The sequence below is a fragment of the Staurois parvus genome, unplaced genomic scaffold (genome assembly GCF_062004578.1).
Source record: "Staurois parvus isolate SC_StPar_1 unplaced genomic scaffold, SC_StPar_1.0 ptg000325l, whole genome shotgun sequence".
Classification (NCBI taxonomy): Eukaryota; Metazoa; Chordata; class Amphibia; order Anura; family Ranidae; genus Staurois; species Staurois parvus.
In genome coordinates this window covers 382,324-404,753 of record NW_028318121.1, presented here as the reverse complement: position 1 = coordinate 404,753, position 22,430 = coordinate 382,324, and the positions used below count along the sequence as shown (strand labels likewise).

Below are 22,430 nucleotides of genomic sequence, written 5' to 3'. Positions count from 1 at the left end.
CTTATGTGATGATTTTTTTGGTGACAGGTTCTCTTTATTGAGACATGCAGGGTCTAAAAGACCCCCAATGTCTCCTCTGAGCTCCATTAGAGGTATTACAATGCAAACCACATTGCAACACATCTTTCACCGGCTATTCATCTTTCCCCGGCTATTCATCTTTCATATGACATCCTCCCAGATGTCATATGATGTTCTCCCAGAATGCCCCCTCAAGGGCACCCCCTACTGACACAGCTGATCACGTGATGTGGTAAAAGGCTAATCACAGCGACCTTTTACCACGTGATCAGCCGTATCCAATGACAGATCAGATCACCGTAAAATGCAGTCGCAGTATGTTACAGCATGAGGAAAGTACTGCCGAGAACCTGCAATTGTCAGAGGACGGATCGGCACCAATCATCAAGGCACTGATGATCAGTGCCCTGATGATCGGCGCCCAGCAGTGCCACCCACCTGTGCCCAGTAGTGCCACCCACCTGTGCCGATCAGTGTCTAGTAGTGCCTCCCACCTGTGCCCAGAGGTGCCATCCTCCACTGCCCAGCAGTGGCCCCCCATCAGTGCTGCCCAACATTGCCACCCATCAGTTCCCAGCAGTGCCACCCATCAGTGCCACCTATCAGTGCCCATCAATCTTGCATATCAGTACAGCATCATCAGTGCCTATCAGTGCTGCCTATCAGTGCCCATCAGTGCCACCTATTAGTGCTGCCTATCAGTGCCCATCAGTGCTGCCTATCACTGTCCATCAGTGCTGCTTATCAGTGCCCATCAGTGCTGCCTATCAGTGCAGCCTCATCAACGCACATCAGTGAAGGAGAAAAATTACCTGTTTAAAAAATGTTATAATAGAAACAAAGAAAAACTTATTTTTTAAAAATTTTGTTGCTGTTTTTTTGTTTATAGTGCAAAAAATAAAATGCCCAGCAGTGATTAAATACCACCAAAAGCTGAAAATTGGCCTGGGCAGGAAGGGGGTAGAAGTGCCCAGTAGGCAGGAATGGGGTAGAAGTGCCCGGTAGGCAGGAAGGGGGTAGAAGTGCCCGGTAGGCAGGAAGGGGGTAGAAGTGCCCTGTAGGCAGGAAGGGGGTAGAAGTGCCCTGTAGGCAGGAAGGGGGTAGAAGTGCCCTGTAGGCAGGAAGGGGGTAGAAGTGCCCTGTAGGCAGGAAGGGGGTAGAAGTGCCCGGTAGGCAGGGAGGGGGTAGAAGTGCCCGGTAGGCGAGGGGTTAAACCCGAACACATATGAATGACACAGGTTCTGGGGCTAATTGAATGCAGATAAGGCATCAAGTGAGTGGAATTCCCACCTTCATCAGCCCCAGAACCTGTGTAACTAATATGTGTTCGGGTGTAAAGGGGTGAGGTGGCCCCCCTAGGTGGCATTCACACTTGAGGGTTTTGTAGCTTGAAGATCGAAGATCCAAGAAAGCTCAAACTGAAAAATGACTTGTTCTCTATGGGGCTTCTTCACACCTGATCACTGGAACAGGCGCCATAGAGAACAATTGATTTTTTACGTTTGAGTGTTTTTGGATCTTGGATCTTCAAGCTACAAAACCCTCCAGTGTGAATGCAGCCTTAGAGTTGTACAACTACCAGTGAGGACGTATCGGCTTGTCTGCTGGTCTGTAGGACTACAAGGGGCAGCTTAGTAGAAGTTTTATTGCTTTAATCTGTGACAGTTTCAATCTGTTTTTGCATGCCTGTTCACTTGTATGGAAAGAGAATCAGTTCTGAACGAACGTTTGTTGACCCCGGCCCTAATTTTCACCAAAGTGTCCGACATTTTCCTGAGACAGGCACATTGTTCTGCAGGAGATTCTTTCAATATTGGTGTCCCTCCATATAATGAATCCTATGAACAAAGTACAAGTCACAGCCCAGCCTCGCCCTGTGTAGGAGGAAGTGACACCTCCCAGCTGCATTCTTCCCCGGTGTCAGAGACTTTCACTTTCATTTCCCCTACAGTCAGCGATGGCGTCTGCTAATCTGAGAGCCGAGCTGGAATGTTCCGTCTGTCTGAACATTTATACAGATCCTGTAACCCTGAGATGTGGACACAACTTCTGCCGGGTCTGTATTGATCGTGTTCTGGATACACAGGAGGGGTCTGGAGGATATTCCTGTCCTGAATGCAGACAGAAGTTTCCGGATCGTCCTGCACTGCACAGGAACATAACACTGCGTAACATAGTGGAGAATTTCCTGTCTGCTCAGCCTGATCAGGAGGAGTCCGGGGTCTTCTGTACTTACTGTGTGGACTATCCTGTACCTGCTGTTAGATCCTGTCTGCTTTGTGAGGTTTCTCTGTGTGATAAACACCTGAGAGTCCACAAAAAGTCCCCAGAACACATCTTATGTGACCCCACCTTGTCCATGGAGAGCAGGAAATGCTCCGTCCATAAGAAGATCCTGGAGTATTACTGCACTGAGGATGACACATGTATCTGTGTGTCTTGTTGTATGATTGGAGGACATAAAGGACATGAGATGGAGTCACTGGATGAGGCTTCTGAGAAGAAGAAGGAGACACTGAGGAATGTTCTGCAGAAACTTCTGACAAAGAGAGAGGAGATGGAGGAAAGAGTCCAGAGTCTGCAGGAACACAGGAGGAAAGTAGAAGAAGAAGAGGCTGGTGACACCGAGAGATTCACTGCCCTGTTTAGAGATCTCAGGAGACGTCTGGAGGACCTGGAGAAGAGAGTCCTGAGGGAAATCTCCGGGAGGGCAGAGCGGGTCTCCATCTTCATCCGGGATCTGGAAATAAAGAAGGAGGAGCTGTCCAGGAAGATGCGTGACATTGAGGAGCTGTGTAACATGACGGATCCACTGACTGTCCTACAGGAATCAGACACAGGTGACTTGTGTGATACTGAGGATGGAGATAATGAGGACAGAGAGAGACATGAGGAACTCCTCCATGATGGAGGGGGGCTGGATGTGGCTGGGATATCACACACATTACACACATTATCTGATATAATAACAGAGGGAAATGTATCCTTCTATATACAGGGAGCTGAGGACATATTACTGGATGGAAACACAGCTCATAATAAGCTGCATATATCAGATGACAGGAAAACTGTATCCAAGTCAGATAGAAACCAGAATCGTCCAGAAACTCCAGAGAGATTTCAGGATCGTTCTCAGGTGTTGAGCAGTCGGAGTTTCTCCTCAGGGAGACATTACTGGGTAGTGGATGTCGGGGGATCCGATGGATGGATAGTCGGGATGTGTTACCCCAGTATAGACAGGAGAGGAGGGCAGACACTGATTGGATATAATAACAAGTCCTGGGGTTTGCACTGGAATGGTAATCAGTATTGGGTGATACATGAAAGTAAAGGGATCTCCTTACCCTCCAATCCCCCCAGTACCAGAGTCAGGATAGATCTGGATTATGAGGCCGGGCGGATCTCCTTTTATGATCTGTGTGACCCGATCCGATACCTCCACACCTTCACCACCACCTTCACTGAGCCCCTCCACGCTGGGATAGGTGTAGGGGGAGGTTGTATAAAGATCTGTGGGGGGAATCGGGGAAAGTGAGAACTCTGCCCAGAGTGGTGACATCACAGGGAGGGGGGACGGGATTGGTGGAACATTCAGCCAATAGTCCTGCAGTGTTTTCTATGATCCATATATTACTGTGAGACGTCTCTATTTCTCCCTCACAGATGTCTATGATTGGCTGGAAGAACTGTCCAATTATAGTGAAGGCTTTTCTCTATTGGTCAGCGAGGAGCATGTGATCTATCTATCTATCTATCTATCTATCTATCTATCTATCTATCTATCTGTCTCTCAGGGGTGGACTGACCATTCGGGAATTCGGTTATATATAGGGAATAGTCAGCGTACAGATATCAGTGTTATACAGTTGCAAGAAAAAGTATGTGAACCCCTTGGGATTACGTGGAGTTTTGCATGAATTGGGCATAAAATGTGCTCTGAACGTCATCTAAGTCACAACAATAGAAGAACACAGTCTGCTGAACATAATACTACACAAACATTAGATGTTGCCATGGTTTAATTGCACATAACATGTAAACATTCACAGTGCAGGGAGGAAAAAGTATGTGAACCTTTGGACTTAATAACTGGTTGACCCTCCTTTGGCAGCAATAACCTCAACCAAACATTTCCTGTAGTTGCAGATCAGACCTGCACAACGATCTGGAGTCATTTTGGACCACTCCTCTTCACAAAACTGTTTCAGTGTAGCAATATTCTTGGGATGTCTGGTGTGAATCGCTCTCTTAAGGTCATGCCACAGCATTTTAATTGGGTTGAGGTCAGGACTCTGACTGGGCCACTCCAGAAGGCGTATTCTGTGCTGTTGCAACCATTGTTTTGTTGAATTACTTGTATGCTTTGGGTCATTGTCCTGTTGCATCACCCATCCTCTGCAGAGCTTCAGTTGGCGGACAGATGGTCGTACGTTTTCCTGCAAAATGTCTTGATAAACTCTGGAATTCATTTTCCCATCAATGACAACAATCCGTCCAGGCCCTGAGGCAGCAAAGCAGCCCCAAACCATGATGCTCCCTCCGCCATGTTTTACAGTGGGGATGAGGTTTTGATGTTGGTGTGCTGTGCCTTTTTTTCTCCACACATAGTGTTGTGTGTTCTTCCCAAACAACTCAATCTTGGTTTCATCTGTCCACAGTATATTTTGCCAGAAGTGCTGTGGAACATCCAGGTGCTCTTTTGCAAACTTCAAACGTGCTGCAATATTCTTTTTGGACGGCAATGGCTTCCTCCGTGGTGTCCTCCCATGTACTCCATTCTTGTTTAATGTTTTCCTTATTGTAGATGTGTCAACAAAAATGTTAGCATGTGCCAGAGATTTCTGTAGGTCTTTAGCTGACACTCTGGGATTCTTCTTTACCTCATGCAGCATTCTGCGCTGTGCTCTTGCAGTCATTTTTACAGGACGACCACACCTAGGGAGAGTAGCAACAGTGCTAAACTTTCTCCATTTGTAGACAGTCTGTCTTACCGTGGACACATGAACATCAAGGCTTTTGGAGATACTTTTGTAACCCTTTCCAGCTTGATGCAAGTCAACAATTCTTGATCGTAGGTCTTCTGAGAGCTCTTTTCTGCGAGGCATGGTTCACATCAGACAGTGCTTCTTGAAACCAGTAAACCCAAAACAGGTGTGTGTTTTTTAAGGGCAGGACAGCTGTCAGCAACACATCCAATATCATCACACTGATTGGAGTCAAGGTTGGCTCACTCCTGGCTCCAATTAGTTCTGGGAGAAGTCATTAAGCTAGGGCCTCACATACTTTTTCCTCCCTGCACTGTGAATGTTTACATGTCATGTGCAATTAAACCATGGCAACATCTAATGTTTGTGTAGTATTATGTTCAGCAGACTGTGTTCTTCTATTGTTGTGACTTAGATGACGTTCAGAGCACATTTTATGCCCAATTCATGCAAAACTCCACGTAATCCCAAGGGGTTCACATACTTTTTCTTGCAACTGTATTTGTACACTGACTGTCCCCTATATATAACACCAGGGGCGGACTGACCATTCGAGAACTCGGGCACTGCCCAAGAGCCTGGGGTCAGAAGGGGGCCCCATGAAATGCCCCTGGTACCTTTTATAGGCTTTTTTTGAGTGTGGGTGGGGACACAGGGGGCCCCATGATCTCCTATTGCCCGGGGGCCCCATGAGTTGTCAGTCCACCCCTGCTGTCTATCTATCTCTATAAAGTATAACTAAAGACAAAACGTATTTTAGTATTGGATGGGGTGGAGAGGGATTAGAACCCCGGCCAAGTTTTTATTGCTGTCTGGGCCCCCATTGGGGAGATTCGGCCTCTCTATTTGACCTTGTAACCATTATCACCAGAAGTAACAATGAAACAAATGTTGGGTTGTCACCAGAACAGGAATAGAGGGGAAATCTTCCAGTGGGGAGACTAGTTCTGGTGATCAGCAGGGATTCTCTCACTTTGGAGCAATTGTCTGTCATTTCCTGTTGTGGCGATGGGACAGGAAGTGAGGAGAAATCTCCCCAACGGAACACAGATGGCAATACAAGCCTGGCAGGGGTTAGAACCCTTTATTGATTCATCCAAAATAAAAAAGTTTTGCCTTTTAGTTCTACTTTAATTTTCTAAACAGGAAGTGACCATGTAATACCAGCAATTTCCTTTCCCCCGCCCCTCCCCCTATGTTCTGCCACTCTTCATGGTGGCGCTATGTGCATCCATGATCACACACAGAGGGTGGAGATGATCCATCAGTACAGAGGATGCAGTGCCGTCATTGTGATGGGATAGGATGGGGTCACCCTACATCTAGGAGAGGTCACATGACACCATGTGGGGGGAGGGGACTGGGAAGGACAGAAGTGAGGTCTGGTGGATGATGGTGGGTGATGAGCTCCGTCTGTACTGGGAGGACTCATGGAGATCGGCTCCATCACACAACAAGAGGGGGAGGGGAGAGGGTCAGTGGCCTTTTCTGCAGAGGGGGGAAGGGTGACCTTAGAGCAGGTGCGGGGGCAGAGGAAGAGGACCGGCATAACCTGGTGTGTGTCTGTACAGAGCAGCATAGAGCTCCCACCTTCCCCAGGATGTACAGGACATAAAAAGGAGACACATACTGCTAATATATCATCACACACTAACCTGTCTGCATCCTACAGAGTTCTATTCTAGGAATCTGCATGGAGGAAGTATGGTGGCAGCCATTTCTAACTACTTCTAAACAATACTAGTTCCCTGGCTGTCATTCTGATCCAACGCCTTCTGTACTTTCTATGTCACACCACCTGGAAGAAGTATTCAGACTCGGAGTTCTGACTTAACTCTGATTTCCTGATCGGCATGATTGTTCCAGGTCAGTGTCCCCGAATACTGAGTCCACAGACAGCCAGGAGAAGAGCATTTTCAGAAGACATCCAGCAATGGCCCCTCCATATTCCCCTCAGTACAGGTGTCATTTATGTCACAGCCGGGGACATTCTTCTCGCATCGTTTGTTTTCATTTTCCCCGAATACAAAATGCTGAATGATAATCTACAATGTCTTTTGTTGGTTTTATTCATTTTCTGGAAGATTTACAAATGAATAAATTGATCTTACCTCCTTGATCCCCGACAGTCTGGCTTCCGCTCACAACATTCCACAGAAACTGCCCTACTAAAACTCATTAATTACCTACTAACTGCTAAAACCAATGGCCATTACTCCATACTCCTTGACCTTTCCGCTGCCTTTGACACAGTTCACCACCCACTCCTCCTCAGTAAACACCACTCCATCGGCCTCTGTGATTCTGCTCTCTACTGGTTCTCCTCTTACCTTTCTCAGTGTCACATATAACTCCTCCTCTTCCTCCGCTCCCTCTTTTTATTGGGGTACCCCAACGTTCTGTTCTTGGGCCCCTCCTTTTCTCTCTCTATACCTCCTCCCTGGGCCAACTGATAACCTCCCATGGCTTCCAATACCGCCTCTATGCTGATGACACCCAGATCTATCTCTCCACTCCCCAGCTCACCCCCTCAATCTCCTCACATATCACAAATCTACTAAGCGACATATCAGCATGGATGTCACATCACTACCTCAAACTCAATCTTTCAAAAACTGAGCTTGTAATATTTCCTCCCCCCCATCCCGCACTCATGACTTTACCATTAAGATCAGCAGCACAACCATTTGCCCTTCCCCTCATGCCAGGGTGCTCTGTGTAATCCTAGACTCTGACCTCTCCTTTGGGCCCCACATCCACTCACTGGCTAAATCCTGACGCCTCGACCTCTGGAACGTTTCCAAAATCTGCCCCTTCCTGACCAATGACATCACAAAACAACTTATCCACGCCTTGGTTATATCCCGCCTCGATTACTGCGAGTTCCTCCTCACTGGCCTACCATTACACAGGCTATCCCTCCTTCAGTCTATTATGAATGCTTCTGCTAGACTCATACACCTTACCAACTGATCAGCGACTGCTGCCCCTCTCTGCCAATCCCTTCACTGGCTTCCACTAACCCAACGTATGAAATTCAAAATACTAACCACAGCTTACAAAGCCATCCACAACACTGCCCCCAGCTACATCACCAATCTCATCCACAGATACCGCCCAAATCGCCCACTCCGCTCCTCCCATGATATCCTCCTCTCTAGCTCCCTCATCACCTCCTCCCACGCTTGCCTCCAGGGCTTCTCCAGAGCCTCTCCCATCCTCTGGAACTCCCTACCACAGCATATCTTTTCAGCCCCCACCCTGTCCACCTAAGAACTGTACTTGAATCACCTCCACCCAGGGGCGGACTGACAACTCATGGGGCCCCTGGGCAATAGGGGTCCATGGGGCCCCTGTGTCCTTGCCCAAACTCAAAAAAGCCTATGTTATCTCATGGGGCCCCCTACTGACCCCGTGCCCTCGGGCAGTGCTTGAGATTCCAAATGGTCAGTCCACCCCTGCCTCCGCCAGATCATCACCCGCAGCTATTACCTTTTCTATCACCTCCCCCTTCCTTTAGATTTTAAGCTCCACGAGCCGGGCCCTCCTATTCCTTCTGTACTGAAATGTATTGTAATTGTACGGTCTCCCTTATATTGTAAAGTGCTGCGCAAACTGTTGGCGCTATATAAATCCTATATAATAATAATAATAATCTTTTCTTTCACTTTTCTTATTACTTATAGTATGAAATATTCATTTTAAAAATAACCATTTAATCCCGGCTCCTCCATGACACCGTGTTACAGAGAATTCTGGGCTTTCCGATAAGACAGCCCAGCACTAGTTGTTTGTGGATTGTTCCTCCATACAGAGACAAGGGGAGGGTAGTGAATATGAGATCGGGAGCGCGGTGCGTCCTTTCTCTGATTTATCCAGCGGCAGAATGAATAGCAGGAAATCAAATGATTGGCTTCACAGGACAGAGGAGAATGGGCCGGTTGAAAAACTGTCCAAAGAACTGTCTCACCTTCTGGCTGCACTGGGTAAATGTTTGTAGGCGGAGTGGGCCAGGTGGGTGGTGGGCACCCAAAGGGGGAGGAAAGACACCGAGATCTGAGATTGCAAGGAACCAACCACACTGTATCAGAGCCTATGCAACGGTATGGAACTGGCAGAAACGCTCACAGAGAACTATGTACCACCTGCAGAGAGCGATGCTCGGATGTTGATAGCACCTGGAAAGGGATACGGCTAGCAGACAGTGATGCAGCAAGGCACTACCAGTGGAAAGGTTCTCCCCTCCCCTGGAACCCCTCCCTATGCTAGGCACACTCTCCCTATCCAGCTGGTTCCTGTCCATGACCTAACCACACGCAAAATACACACCAACTACAGTGAGCCTGTGCTTTTTTGTAAGTACTGCCCTCATTAAAGATGGCCGTGGAGGTCATCCAGGACAGCAGAATCCAATTGGACATCTGCTCACCTGTTGACACGTATGGAGGCCTAAGAGGAATGGGAGTTTCTCCTTGCGTCTTCTAGAACAGCCCCTTGAGACGTAGAGCTCCTCTCTCCGGGTCAGGAAACACACCATCACCCATGCCTTTAAAAGGCTTTCCTCCAGGCCTCCATCCCCAGTTTTTAGTGTTTCCTGATCCGGAAGGAACACGTTTGGAACCTAGGGGGTCTCTGCACTCTCTAGGGGCAGTCCTGGAAGAGTGTGGGCCCGGGGGTTCACTTACTCCCTCTCCCGGCGTGATCCCTCCATGGTGAGTGGAGCTGGGGCGGTGCGTGGAAGCTTTCATCCTCAGGTGAGGGACCGGCAGTGGCAGTGGTCACTTGCAGGGGAGCAGGGTGTCCGGCGGTGAGTTTGGGCATTCGCTTCCTCTAGTCCTGGCAACTTCTCTCCCCAATGCGTGGCGGTACAGGCGTGCAGGGCGCTGGGTGGAAAGGAACAGGCGAGACTTCCGGGGGGCAGGGCCTTTGCGTTCCACAGGCCGGAAGTCTGACGCGACTTCTGGTGGACAAGGCCCTACGTTCTAGCAGGGCCCTGTGCTCCACGGACCGGAAGTTAGAGTAACTTCCAGTGGACGAGGCCCTGCGTTCCATGGACCGGAAGTCTGGCGCAGTGATGTCATCGGTGGGCACCGGAGACGCTGGGTTCCAGTTTCCAGAAGAAAAGAAGGTGCTGGCTTCCACTCGGGTGGTCGGTGAGGCATGAAGACCAGCAGAGGCTGTGGACCACGCCAGATGGAATGCCATGGAAGCTGGCTGATCGTAGCAGGCGGATCCTGGTTCTGGCACTGGCTCCTCTCAGGTAGGCTTGGGGAGGGTCCCCTTTAGCTGACTCCTGGGAGGGTGGTTGGTTGTTCCCCCAGTCTCTGTGGGCAGGTGATGATGGGGAACACTGAAGGTTTCCCCCTAGCACAGGGTGTGTAGTGGGATTTTGGAGCTGAGGGTCCGTATTGTTCTTCTATCTTTTTGTCTTTAGGTTAAGACCCAGGACAGGACCCCGGTTTAAAAGAAAAGATGTGCAGTGTGTGCGGCTAAGTTGGGGTCTGCGTGTGAGAAACCCCTATGCTGCTACTGTATAGATAGCTTAGTCAACGATGAGTCCTTCACGGCCTGCCACAAAGTGTTATTCTCTATTAAGGATGACATGACGGTGACATTTCAGTTCTTTAGGTCCCTGTTTGACAGAATGCAGACTCCACTGGGGCCTGGGGTGCAGTCGGCCACAGCAGTAGGGGCAGCCAGGCAGGAAGATCCAGAGGAGGAAGACCCTCGGTCTCTTCCCTCCTCTCAGGCGGTTTCTGGTTCAGAGGCCGATAACGAGGAGGAGGGTTCCGCTTCCAGAAGCTCTAGATATAAGTTGGCCCTAGAGGATGTGGAGGATCTCCTAAAGGCTATTTATGACACCTTGGAGATTGAGGAGGAGGAAGTGTGCTTATCCAAGCATAACCTCATGTACCAGGGGCTTCATGCTAAAAAGAGCAGAGTTTTCCCAGTCCATAGTTCTTTGATTGACACCATTAAGCAGGAATGGGAAAATCCGGAAAGGAAACCCTTCTTTTCGGGGGCTCTGAAAAGAAGATTCCCGTTTGACGAGGATGCATCTCAACTTTGAACAAGGTTCCAAGATTGGACACTCCCTTATCCAGGGTTTCTAAAAGGATGGATCTAGCCTTTGAGGACATGGGGGCTTTAAAGGACCCCATAGATAAAAGAGGTGAGGTCCTGCTATGTAGGGCATGGGAGTCTTCTTCAGTTAGCCTTAAACCAGCCCTATCAGCTACCTGTGTGACCAGGAATCTAGAATGCTGGCTTACCCAGTTACAGAACCATCTGGAAGTTCAGGAACTTCAAGGCAGCAGATTTTAAAATCTCTGCCTTTACTTTTTAAAGCAGCTGGTTTTCTTGCAGATGCCTTGGCGGAATCTGTTAAGCTAGCTGCAAGATCTGCCCTAGTTTATTCAGCCAGACGTGCCTTATGGTTAAAGACCTGGGCAGGGTACTCAGCGTCTAAATTACATCTTTGTGCCTTGCCTTTCTCGGGGAATAATCTTTTTGGCCTGGTTTGGAAGAGGCCCTCGAACATACGGCCAATAAAAAGAAAGCCTTCCCAGAAAGTAAAAAGAAAGTATTTCCCAGGAAGAGTTTTCGCCCCAAAATCCCAGAAGCTGCAGGGTAGAGAGTCAGCCCAAGAAACATTGGACAGGGCATAAGAACAGGGGAAAAGGGGGAATTTTATTCAATCCTCCTCAAGGCCCCTCCAAGTCACAATGGCTTAAGCGTCCTGTGGGAGGAAGGTTGCGGTCCTTTCTCCCTCAGTTGGTGTGTATCTCCCCAAACCCCTACATTTTGGACCTGATTCAGAGGGGTTACAGGCTGGAGTTCGACTCCTATCCACCAAGCAAGTTTTTGGTCATCAATCTTCTTAAAGACCGAAAGAAGGCCCAGGCTCTATGCGGTCTGATTGGGGATCTGGTGGACCAGCAGGTCCTAGTTCGGGTTCCTCAGAAAGAACTGGGTTTGGGGTGTTATTCCCACGTATTTGTCGGGGGAAAGCCCTCAGGCAAGTTTTGACTGATTTTGAACCTGCGGCCTCTGAATCAGGCACTGAAATACAAACATTTCAGGATGGAGTCAATTTATTCTGTAAAGAATATCCTTTTTCAGAATTGTTTTATGGCCACACTAGATCTAAGGGATGCGTATTTTCACATCCCCATTCATAAAGCAAGCCAGAAGCACCTAAGGATAGTGATAAGGATGGGTTTGCAGGTCTTCCATTGGCAGTGTCAGGCCTTACCCTTCGGGCTGGCGTCGGCACCGAGAATTTTTACCAAGGTATTGGCGGAGGCCTTAGTTCCCCTAAGGATGAGGTCTATCACAATTATTTCTTATTTGGACAATCTTCTTTTTGTGGCCAAATCTTTTCAGCAATTGACTGATTAGCTGCAGGTGGCTCACAATCTCCTTCAGGGTCTAGGTTGGCTCATCAACAGGGACAAATCAACGTTAACACCCTCCCAGAAAGTAGTTTACCTGGGATATGAGATTTTGTTGCTGGAGAAGAAGATTTTCCTTCCTCGGGAGAAAGTCCTGAAGATGGACTAGACGCTTGCAGGATTGCAAAGCAATCTGTCGGTGTCAGTAAGTGAGGTCTCAAGAGCAGTAGGTCTTATGACGTCTTGTTTTCCGGTGGTTCCATGGGCAAGGCTCCATCAAAGGCCGCTTCAGGCATTCCTGCTGAGGATATGGGATGGAGACAGCTCTACATTAGAGCAGGCAGTCCAGCTCCCGTCGAAAGTCAAAATGTCTCTTTGGTGGTGGCGGAACAAGGCAAATCTGACCAAGGGAGTAGAATGGTGCCAGCTGGCTCCGCTCATTGTGACAACAGATGCCAGCAGTTATGGTTGGGGAGCCCATCTAGAGGACATGACAGCTCAGGGGAAGTGGTGTCGAACAGAGTCTTTAAGATCTTCAAATCAGAGGGAGCTGATGGCAGTTCAGAAGGCATTGGAGGCCTTTGGAACAAAATTGGAGAACCGTCACTTGCAGATTCGGTCGGGCAACATAGCGACAGTGGCCTACATAAACAAGCAGGGAGGTACACGGAGCCCTTCTCTGCAGAAAATTGCAGGTGATATTCTGGTTTGTGCCGAGTGAAATCTACTTTTGGTATCCGCTGTTCATCTGAAGGGGTCTCAAAACTCCTTAGCAGACTTCCTGAGTCGACGACCAATCAGTCACAATGATTGGTCTCTCAACCAGGAGGTCTTTCAGGATATAGTTTGCAGATGGGGGGTTCCGGAGATCGATCTTTTTGCGTCCCAGGAGAACAGAAAAGTCTGTCAATTCTTTTCCCTGAACTCACAAGAGCAGGCCTTAGGGATAGACGCCCTGTCGACCTCTTGGGACTTCAGCCTGGCTTATGCATTTCCTCCGGTGAGACTAATTCCGGTGGTCCTGCACAAGTTTGTGTGGGAGAAGGCGGATCTTATCTTAATAGCACCCTTCTGGCCAAAAAGGCCCTGTTCTCCCTGCTGAACAGTCTTACCTCAGTTCCCCCATTTCCTCTCCCAGAGAGGGACGATCTGATTTTTCAAGGCCCTGTTCTGCATCCACGGATCAAGACCTTGAAGTTGATGGCTTGGTTTTTGAGGAGCAACTCCTCATTCAGCACCTTAAAGGTACAGGATTCGGCCCTAAGCATTTTTCTGCAGGTCCCCCTGCAGCAAAATCCTTTTGTAGTAGACTTCTTCAGGTCTCTTTCCAAGTCTAGACCAAATAGGGTCAGGCCTTGTCCAGTTTGGTATCTATCCTTAGTCCTGAAGGCTTTGATCCACAAACCTTTTAAACTTTTGGAAAAGCCTGCATTTAGGATTTGACTTTAAAGGTGTTTTTTTTATTTTTTTTGGTAGCTATCATGTCAGCCCACAGGGTGAGTGAGTTGCAAGCTCTTTCCATTAGGAAGCCTTACCTGACCATTTTTGAGGACAGGGTCGTGCTCAAGACGGATCCAGGTTTTCTCCCTAAAGTATCCTCCTCCTTTCTCAGGTCTCAGGATATAGTCCTGCCGACCTTTTGTTCTCCTGAAGGTAAAGAAGAAGAAAGGCTAAGTTTGCTAGAGGAGTCTTGTGATTTATCTTGATAGGTCCCGGGAATTTAGAAAGTCAGATTCCCTTTTTGTTTTATTTTCGGGTGAAAAGAAGGGTTCCGCAGCATTCAAATCCACTATAGGTAGATGGATTAGATTGGCTATCGGGGAATCTTACAAGGTTTTAGGGATCCCTCCACCCTTTGTTAAAACTCACTCGACTAGATCCTTATCAGCTTCCTGGGCAGAGAGGGCTGGGGCTTCGCCGGAGGAAATCTGTAAGGCAGCCACCTGGTCAAAGTTCTCTACCTTCGTGAGGCATTACCGCCTAGATCTCCTGTCAAGTAAGGAGCAGGCATTCGGGCGCAAGGTCCTCCAGGCAGTGGGCTCGCCCTAAGGGGTAAGTTCTTGATTATCATCTGAAGGGGCTGTCCTGGAAGATGCAAGGAGAAAACCAGAGTTAGGCTTACCAGTAACTCCTTTTCTACAAGTCTTCCAGGACAGCCGTGATTTCCCACCCTGAACATGTACAAGGGATGTATATGAGGTTATCTATATATATTTGTGTCTTTTAGTGTCTTCCACTAGTTCTCGAGTAAAAACTGGGGATGGAGGCCTGGAGGTTCGCCTTTTAAAGGCATGGGGGATATTTCCTGACCCAGAGGGAGGAGCTCTACGTCTCAAGGGGCTGTCCTGGAAGACTCGTAGAAAAGGAGTTACCAGTAAGCCTAACTCTGGTTTTCCCTGTCCTCCATTCTCCCTGCGTGGTGGTTGCTGATAGCCCCACCTTTGTAGGAAGGTCAACCTATACCGCCCTACACTTTTCCCCCCTTTGACAGATGCTGTCCTCTGCATCGACAACCATACAATAAAACAGTGGAATACAGCAGGCTAAACAGGTAGATAAAAAAACAATAGCGACAAGAAGTCTGTTATACAACATAATCAGAATACTGGGCCAGTAATTGCCCCTCGGTTAGACTGAATAGGGCAACAGTCCTCGCTGGGATCTTCAGGCTCATCATAAGAATTGTCATTTACTGTAGTCTGCTCAGGAGCCTCAGGTGCTTGGGGGGTTATCATGAATAGGCAAAACACCCCCACCTGGGCTATCATTTTCTCCCTCAAATGAGTGTGCAGATCCCTCAGAAGTCTCCCAGTCATCTGCAGAGCAATCTCCAAGGAAATCAGTAACAGTTTCATCTTCAGGTCTGGTGGGATCCATGGGGGAAGCTTTTAGGGTGGCAAATATCATTCTACTAAAACTTCCTGAACAGGAGCGAGATCCGTAGGGATGGAATCCCTCAAATCTGTAGAGGTCTTAACAGGATAGTCAAAATATATATATATTAGTGAACCAGTGCAGTGCTACAAGCCAAATACAGCCTAAATCCAAAATTATTTTAGGACTTTGTCTGTATTTGGCTTGTAGATCTGCACTGGGTCACTATATATATTGATTTTGCTTTGTATGGGATAAGGGTTGTGTGTTAGAGCGGCTACTTAACTGAGTTTATGTTTCACTATTTCATTATTACTAACATTAAGTTTGTGGTTTATCCATAGAAGTGTGCAAGATTAATTTACTTATTTTACTTAAAAGGATAGTCTCTGCCCAGCACACAGGACCTTAATAGAGTCCAATGGATGTGCTTCCTGTGGGCTTCGGGGGGCCTTTAGATACCATGTCATATACTGGGAACAGTTGGAATGGTTGTTTCACTACCAGATGGCTTCCCTTTTCAAATTTTGGGTTTTGCACTAAAACCTAGTCCAGGTGGTGAATGTGGTCTTCAAAAGTCTTTTGAAAATGTCATCTAAGTACATCAGCACTGTGACGATCGCGCGTCAGACCCTTGACCTTCTCACCAAACTAGCCAATCTGAAACCACGATGTCACATGCGTAACAATGCCATGCCCAGCTGCACCCTGCACAATGATTTTCCAGCTAATAGAGCATAAATCAACGTACCGGTAGCCTGAATGCGATTGTTACTGGGTCAGGTTAATTACGCAATTAACCCTTTTCACTGCCACCACCTCCTTTTTGTACAGAGAAAGAGGAAACTTAGAAATATCAGCAATAACACTATGATGATTGAAATAATAGTCTGTATAGCACTGTCACCACAGACAGGTTATACAGAGGGTTACACAAACACAGTAGCGCTCTTTTAGAGGCAGGAATTCGTAAGTTGCATTAACGAGCTATAGAAACAGTTCAACACTTTCAGAAAGAAAGATTTTTTACTAAAAGGTCAAAAGGGTGCAATAAAAATATTTACAGAGAAAAGATGTAACCAATATATATATAAATATACAGGGAACAACAGCACAGTAAAGAGATAACAGAGAGAAGTTAGAGGGTTAAAGTACTTGCCAAAATCCTGGGTTAAGCAGATCAAGTTTCAGAGCAAAAGGGCACGGCCTCCCAAGGTGGTTCTGATGTTAAAAGGGAGAATTCTTCAACTTTCACTCTTAGGCCGGACAGCCTATTTTGTGGTCCCCCAGCAGGGGGTGTCTCTTAAGCCAAGGACCAATGCCTCATTTGGGGAGGATTGTCTGGGTGGAGACCTAAACTAGAACCAAAATCTCTCCTAGTTCATATTTTGGCTCATAACTTTTCCTAGGCACAGGTAACATTCCACCCACGGGTAGATTAATATGCAGATGCCTCTGAGGAACGGTTAGATATGAAATATGGAATGCATACTGGAAAAGTTCAAGAGATGTGATTTTCTGCTTTCCTAGGTATTCCTGTCAGGGAGTGTGACCTATCAAATGATTTGTCTTTCGTGGCCAATCCGAAGATATGCCTGGTTTTTTGTAAGTCTCTCATATTCCACGATATGAGACATAGGGGAAAAATGGATTTTAAAAGTGTTATCTAGTCTCCTACTCCTCTGGAATGTGTTCGAACTCAGGCGAAGGCTTGGGTTATCTTTTACAATGTGCCAGATTGCACAGGTTCTTTAGACAGCGAGGCCCCAGCTCCCTTGGGGGTGTTATAGCTTGGAGCTCCCTGCTATGTTCTGGCCTGCCTGTGACACTTCCAACACACACACACCTGACCACATGTCACTGTGACTCTCAGAGAGGGAGGGGGTGAATGAGGGAAGATATGTTTGTACAAGATGGATGTTGGAGCCAAAATGGTTGTACCACGTCCATCTCTGTGCGCATGATTGCTACAAGCACCGTCTCAAGTTTAGTCTCCCAGGCATCACTCTTTGAAAGGTGCTGGGGGCATTGCTCAGCCCAGAAGGCATGCAATTGAATTAGTACATCCCCAGTGGGGTTGGAAAGACTGTCTTTTCCTGGTCTTGTTCTCTCACTGGGACCTGCCAGTACCTACTGGCCAAGTACAAGGCAGAAAAGTAACTGTCCTGGCCCAATGCCATGAGAAACTCCTCTACCAAGGGCAGAGGGTAGGGTTCCCAGTGGGCAGGGGCGTCCCTAGGCAGGTGACACCTTTTGCTTGGGGTGACACGGGACCCGCTCCACTAGGGGTGGCCTGACTGAGTCACTACAGGGCCCCATGAGAGGCTCAGTCTGTCCCTGTATGTGCCACTGCTGAAATAAGCAAGCATTGATGGGACAGTGAGGCAGGCACTTTGGACACCTCTCCTCTGAGTTTCAGTAGAGGGGCAGGTCCACATCCCTGCCATGGGTGCTGAGGTCGGAGAGATGGAGGGGCAGGCAGAGTATGCAGCAGGTCAGTGTGTAATCCCCAGACCCTGGTGACAGCATTGCAGCTTCATGTAGTAGGTAGGGAGGGAGAGAGAGAGAGGTGAGAGCGATAGAGGGGAGAGAGAGAGAGGTGGAAGAAAGAGGGCAGAGAGAGAGAGGGGGTGTCACCAAGTGTTCTGGGACCGGGTGACACCAACCCTAGGGACACCCCTGCCAGTGGGTACAGGTATTGTGCTTATGATAGTCCACACAGAATTGTAATCTACTGCCCCTTTTGAGCACCAGAACAATGGGGCGGCCCAGGGAATATAGCTCTCCTTGATTATCCCATTTTACAGCATATTGCAGATCAAGTCCTTGACATAAAGCCAGTGGTATATACTGATATCTCTCCCAAAGGGGAGGAGTATTTCCCATGTGAATGGGGTGGTCTTTGTCCTTGGTGCAGCCATAATCTCGAAGACCAGTTGCAAAAACTAATGTGATTTTCCAGCAGTTGATGGAGGAGATTTTGCTGAGTTAGTGAATAGTCTTGGAAGAGAATGGCTTTTTGGTCCAGCAACTGCTGATACTGGTCAACATCCAAAGAGGTCATGGCAGCTTGCAGCGGGGCACATCTTCCACAGCCAGTTGGGACCCCACAATGCAGTATTTGGATATGACATAGAGATCAGTGAGGAGCCTGTGGTTCGGAAGGAGAACAGGGGCAGTCCTCAGGTTGATGAGTTGGACCTTGGACAGGATGCAGGCTGTTAGCCACTCTTCCAAAATCTGAAGATCTCTGCAGGGCTCTACCTTGACTGAGGCTTCTTGTAGTTTTTCATGAATACCAATGGGCAGGGACCAAATTAATTTTGGAGGAGGGCCAGAAGTAACGTCTGCTTCAGGTGGCATATGAACAACACCCACCCATTCTGTTTGCCATTTATCTGTCTGTTGGTAGGCTTTGTAGGACTGTATCACACTGAGCCTTTCCCCCTACAAGCTGCAACTCCATTTGGGCTTATTCAGCTGTTCAACCTCCGCCAGCAAGAGAGGTAAGTCCAAACTCTTCAAGACGTTCATATCCAGGACAATGGGTACCGAGGACACAACTGGGCTGTGGGTGATGACTACTCCAATTTACTGAACCACTTGGTAAATGTTTGAACCTTTACCCCTTCCACCGTGATGAGTAAGTTGTTGGCTGCTTTCAAGGGCAATCAGGATGGGTCTAGCTGGTCTTGAGTCCCAAAACGCTATATATATAAAAGTTGTATTCCATAATAATGACTTCAAATCAGGTATCAATCAAACCAGGGACCAACTGTCCATTTACTGAGCCAGTCACTTCGAGGCTTGGGCCCACTGTGGCCTTTTGTCTTGTGGGACCTTGGGACGCAAATCCCATAGGTCATCCCTCTGCCCCGGAAACCTCTAATTTAACTGTTAGCAAGGGGTGCTCACATTCTCAGAGCAGCCAAAGCTCCTGGCTAGGTGCCTGAAACAATCACACTGTCAGTACCACTGGTCTTCATCCAGATCCTTCCACAATGGATTATTTCCTCTGGAAAGATGATCCAGTTCCTGTTTAAGGGACCAAGGCCTCCTATCTATTATAGAGAGGTTCATTTTACTTTGTTATGGCCACACTGGCTTCCATGTTCTCCTATTACCTGGCCGCAGCCTCCATCACTCATTAAAAATGACACCTCAACCTTTCCTGCAGAGCATACAGGATAGGTTCCAATACTCACTCCTCCAATAAACTGATCTTGTAAAGTCTAGGCTGGAGCATTTATGTGGGCACACCCTTGCAGGTCCTTTTTCTCCAATCGCTTCCAAAAATTCTGGAGCGCTGCAGCAAAGTAAGTGAGGCTTCCATCCCCTTGTTTTCTGTGAATGAGGAACCTACATCTCAATTTGGTTATGGTTATGTTTTCCCCAAATGGGCCTTCTAGTCATTCCACAACTTGTTCTAGGCTGGCATGTACTTCTTTTGGTATCACCATTACTGCTTGGCAGGTGTCATGGTCTAAGGAATTGATAGTCAGTTCTGCAGGCAGTCTGGTAGATACTTGGTAGAGATGGAGAGCACTTTCCAGTTTCTCCTCCCACTCAAAAAGAGAGATGTTAGACCCATTGAACTTGGGCACTAGAGCCAAGGCTGATCCCAGTGGTACCATGGTGGCCCATACTCCCACATCTACGCAGCCACTGAGTGGGGCATATCCTGCTGACTTACACCAAATGTAAGTAGAGTGGGGCCGAATAGTGGGCACCCAAAGGGGAAGGAAAGACACATGGAGGTCTATAAATTGCATGGACATGTATTTATAAAAACGTTCCAACCACACAGTATCAGTCTTTGCAGCAGTATCGAACTGGCAGAAGCACTCACAGATAACTATGCAGCAATTGCAGGGAGCAATGCTTGGATGTCAACAGCACCTGGCAAGGGAAGCGGCTAGCAGGTGGTGATGTAACAAGGCACGAGTAGCGGAAAGGCTCCACACAGCAGAACTGCTGAACAGTCCCTATTCTGTTGCTTATACTCTGGAACCTCTCCCTATGCAAGGCACACTCTCCCTATCCAGAAGGTACCTGTCCCTGACTTAACTACACAAAAAATGTGCACCAACTGCAGTGAGCCAGTGCTTTTTATAAGTACTGCCATCACTAAAGATGGCCATGGAGGTCATCCAGTGCAGCAGCATCCTATTGAACAACTACTCACCTGATGACAGGCATGGAGGCCTATGAAGAACGTGAGTTCCTCCTGCCCACCACTCTCCCTGCATGGTGGTTGTTGACAGTGCCACCTGTGTAGGGAGGATGACTGATGTAACCGCACATCAAAACAGATTTCCATCCCCATGATTAAGCTCCAAGGACCAGGATGAAAGGCATTGGTGGCGTGGCCTGGTGAGAGTCCTGGCTGAGACTGCCATTCACTTCACCACAGTGGGTCTGTTTTGATGTGCGGCTCCTGGGATACATCACTCATCCATACTAACTTTTGGAGCTTAGACGAGCTCCCTCCCTGGCCAACGATCACAGCGGTGGGCATAGGACTAGCATTCCCTTACATCCTGAGCGGCACACATCCCTTCTCTATTGGTTCACCTGTGTAGGGAGGTCAACCTACATCTGTCTACATGTTAAATATTCATTTTTTGCAATATTTCTTATTGATCTGAAAAAAAAGAAATAAAAACATGTCTTAGAGCATTAATTTATAGTCCTAAACATTATAATGGAACAAAGAACATATGTACAACAACAGTACATTCCTTCTAAATCTGATTCATACAGTATATGGAGGACATTGGTGGATGAAGAGACCATCAGTAGTACGCTGCCCACCAGCCCAGATTATAAGTTAGTTTGTCTGCAAACCTCTTTTGTGTGGAGTCCCCGGAGTTCTTCCAGTGCTAGGGTCTGGAGCTGAGATATAACATTAGGAGCTCCATGTATGCTGTGCTCACCTCCAAAAATTCCTGAGACAGGAAAGGGGAGTATCTTCCTACAGGAAACATCATCAAAAGATCCACCAGCTTCCATCATTTAAAGGAAAATATAAGAGTTTTCTATTTCAAAAATGATTGATGATGAACATGTACAAGTTGTTGGGTCTACAGTCTTTGTTTTTTTTAAATGCAAAAAAATAAAAAAATGCAGAGGCGATCAAATACCACCAAAAGAAAGCTAAATTTGTGGGAAAAAAAGGAAGTAAATTTCATTTGGGTGCAGCGTTGCATGACCGCACAATGGTCAGTTAAAGTAACTAAGTGCCGTAAGACAAAACATTGCCTGGTCAGGAAGGGGGGGCAATCCTCTGGAGGGCGAGGGGTTAACACTGGCAGGGGTGCTTACAATGATCAGCTTTTATTTATTTATGTAAAACCTTTATTACAATAGGTATAAAAAAATTCAGTTTGCAGTAACTGCTTATAAAGTGTGTGCTGGAGTTTGGCTGCAAATTGTTTAATATATCTAAATCATTTAGTCCATCTAACACTCTCCTCCCCCCAGACTGACAATGCTGCTGTCCAAAGGTGTCATCATTGCTCCTTCATCCAGAGTGGGGGCGCTCTAATACAGGAGGTGTGATACTGGCAGGGCTGCTGTTAGAAACCATGGGGCCCCATACAGCCAACCTGACAGGACCCATACCTTGAAAAAAAAAACAGTTTACTATGATTCAGTTATGAATGAACACATTGAATGATTGGTACCGATCACTCACTGTGTTCATTCAGGAAAGGAAGGGGCTAGTAAATGTAACATATTCACTGGCCCTTTCCTCTATCCTGAAGGATCCTATTTTGTGCTTGCAGCTGCCAGTGGGAAGGAGAGGAGGGAAGCTGACAGCACTGTGGGGGTGGGAGCACACAGGGGGGCCTGGGCAGCAGGGGGAAACACATGGTGCACAGGGAGGGTGATGGGTGCGATGGGGGGGAAAATTACTGGAACCAATCCCCTGTATGACTCTCTTTACAGCAGCTGAAAGCCAACATGAGGGAGAGGAGAAGAAGCCAGCTTTCAGCTGTTGCAGAGAGAGCCATACAGGGGATTGGTACCAGAAATTGTCCCCCCGCAGCGCCTATCACCCTCCCTGTCCACATTTGATGCACCCAGCTGCTTGGGCCCTCCTTCTGTCCTGGGGCCCCCTACAAGAGGGCTTGTGGTACCCCCTTATCCATGG

General features: G+C 47.7%; 1 protein-coding gene across 1 annotated transcript; it reads left to right on the top strand.

The window, feature by feature from the left end:
- The first annotated feature begins 1,888 nt into the window (after positions 1 to 1,888).
- LOC149457334 (E3 ubiquitin/ISG15 ligase TRIM25-like) lies at positions 1,889 to 3,884 on the top strand. The gene has a single exon (XM_089683861.1). The coding sequence runs from the start codon at positions 1,979 to 1,981 to the stop codon at positions 3,554 to 3,556; it is 1,578 nt and encodes a 525-aa protein (XP_089539987.1). The 5' UTR covers positions 1,889 to 1,978; the 3' UTR covers positions 3,557 to 3,884.
- Positions 3,885 to 22,430: the final 18,546 nt, after the last annotated feature.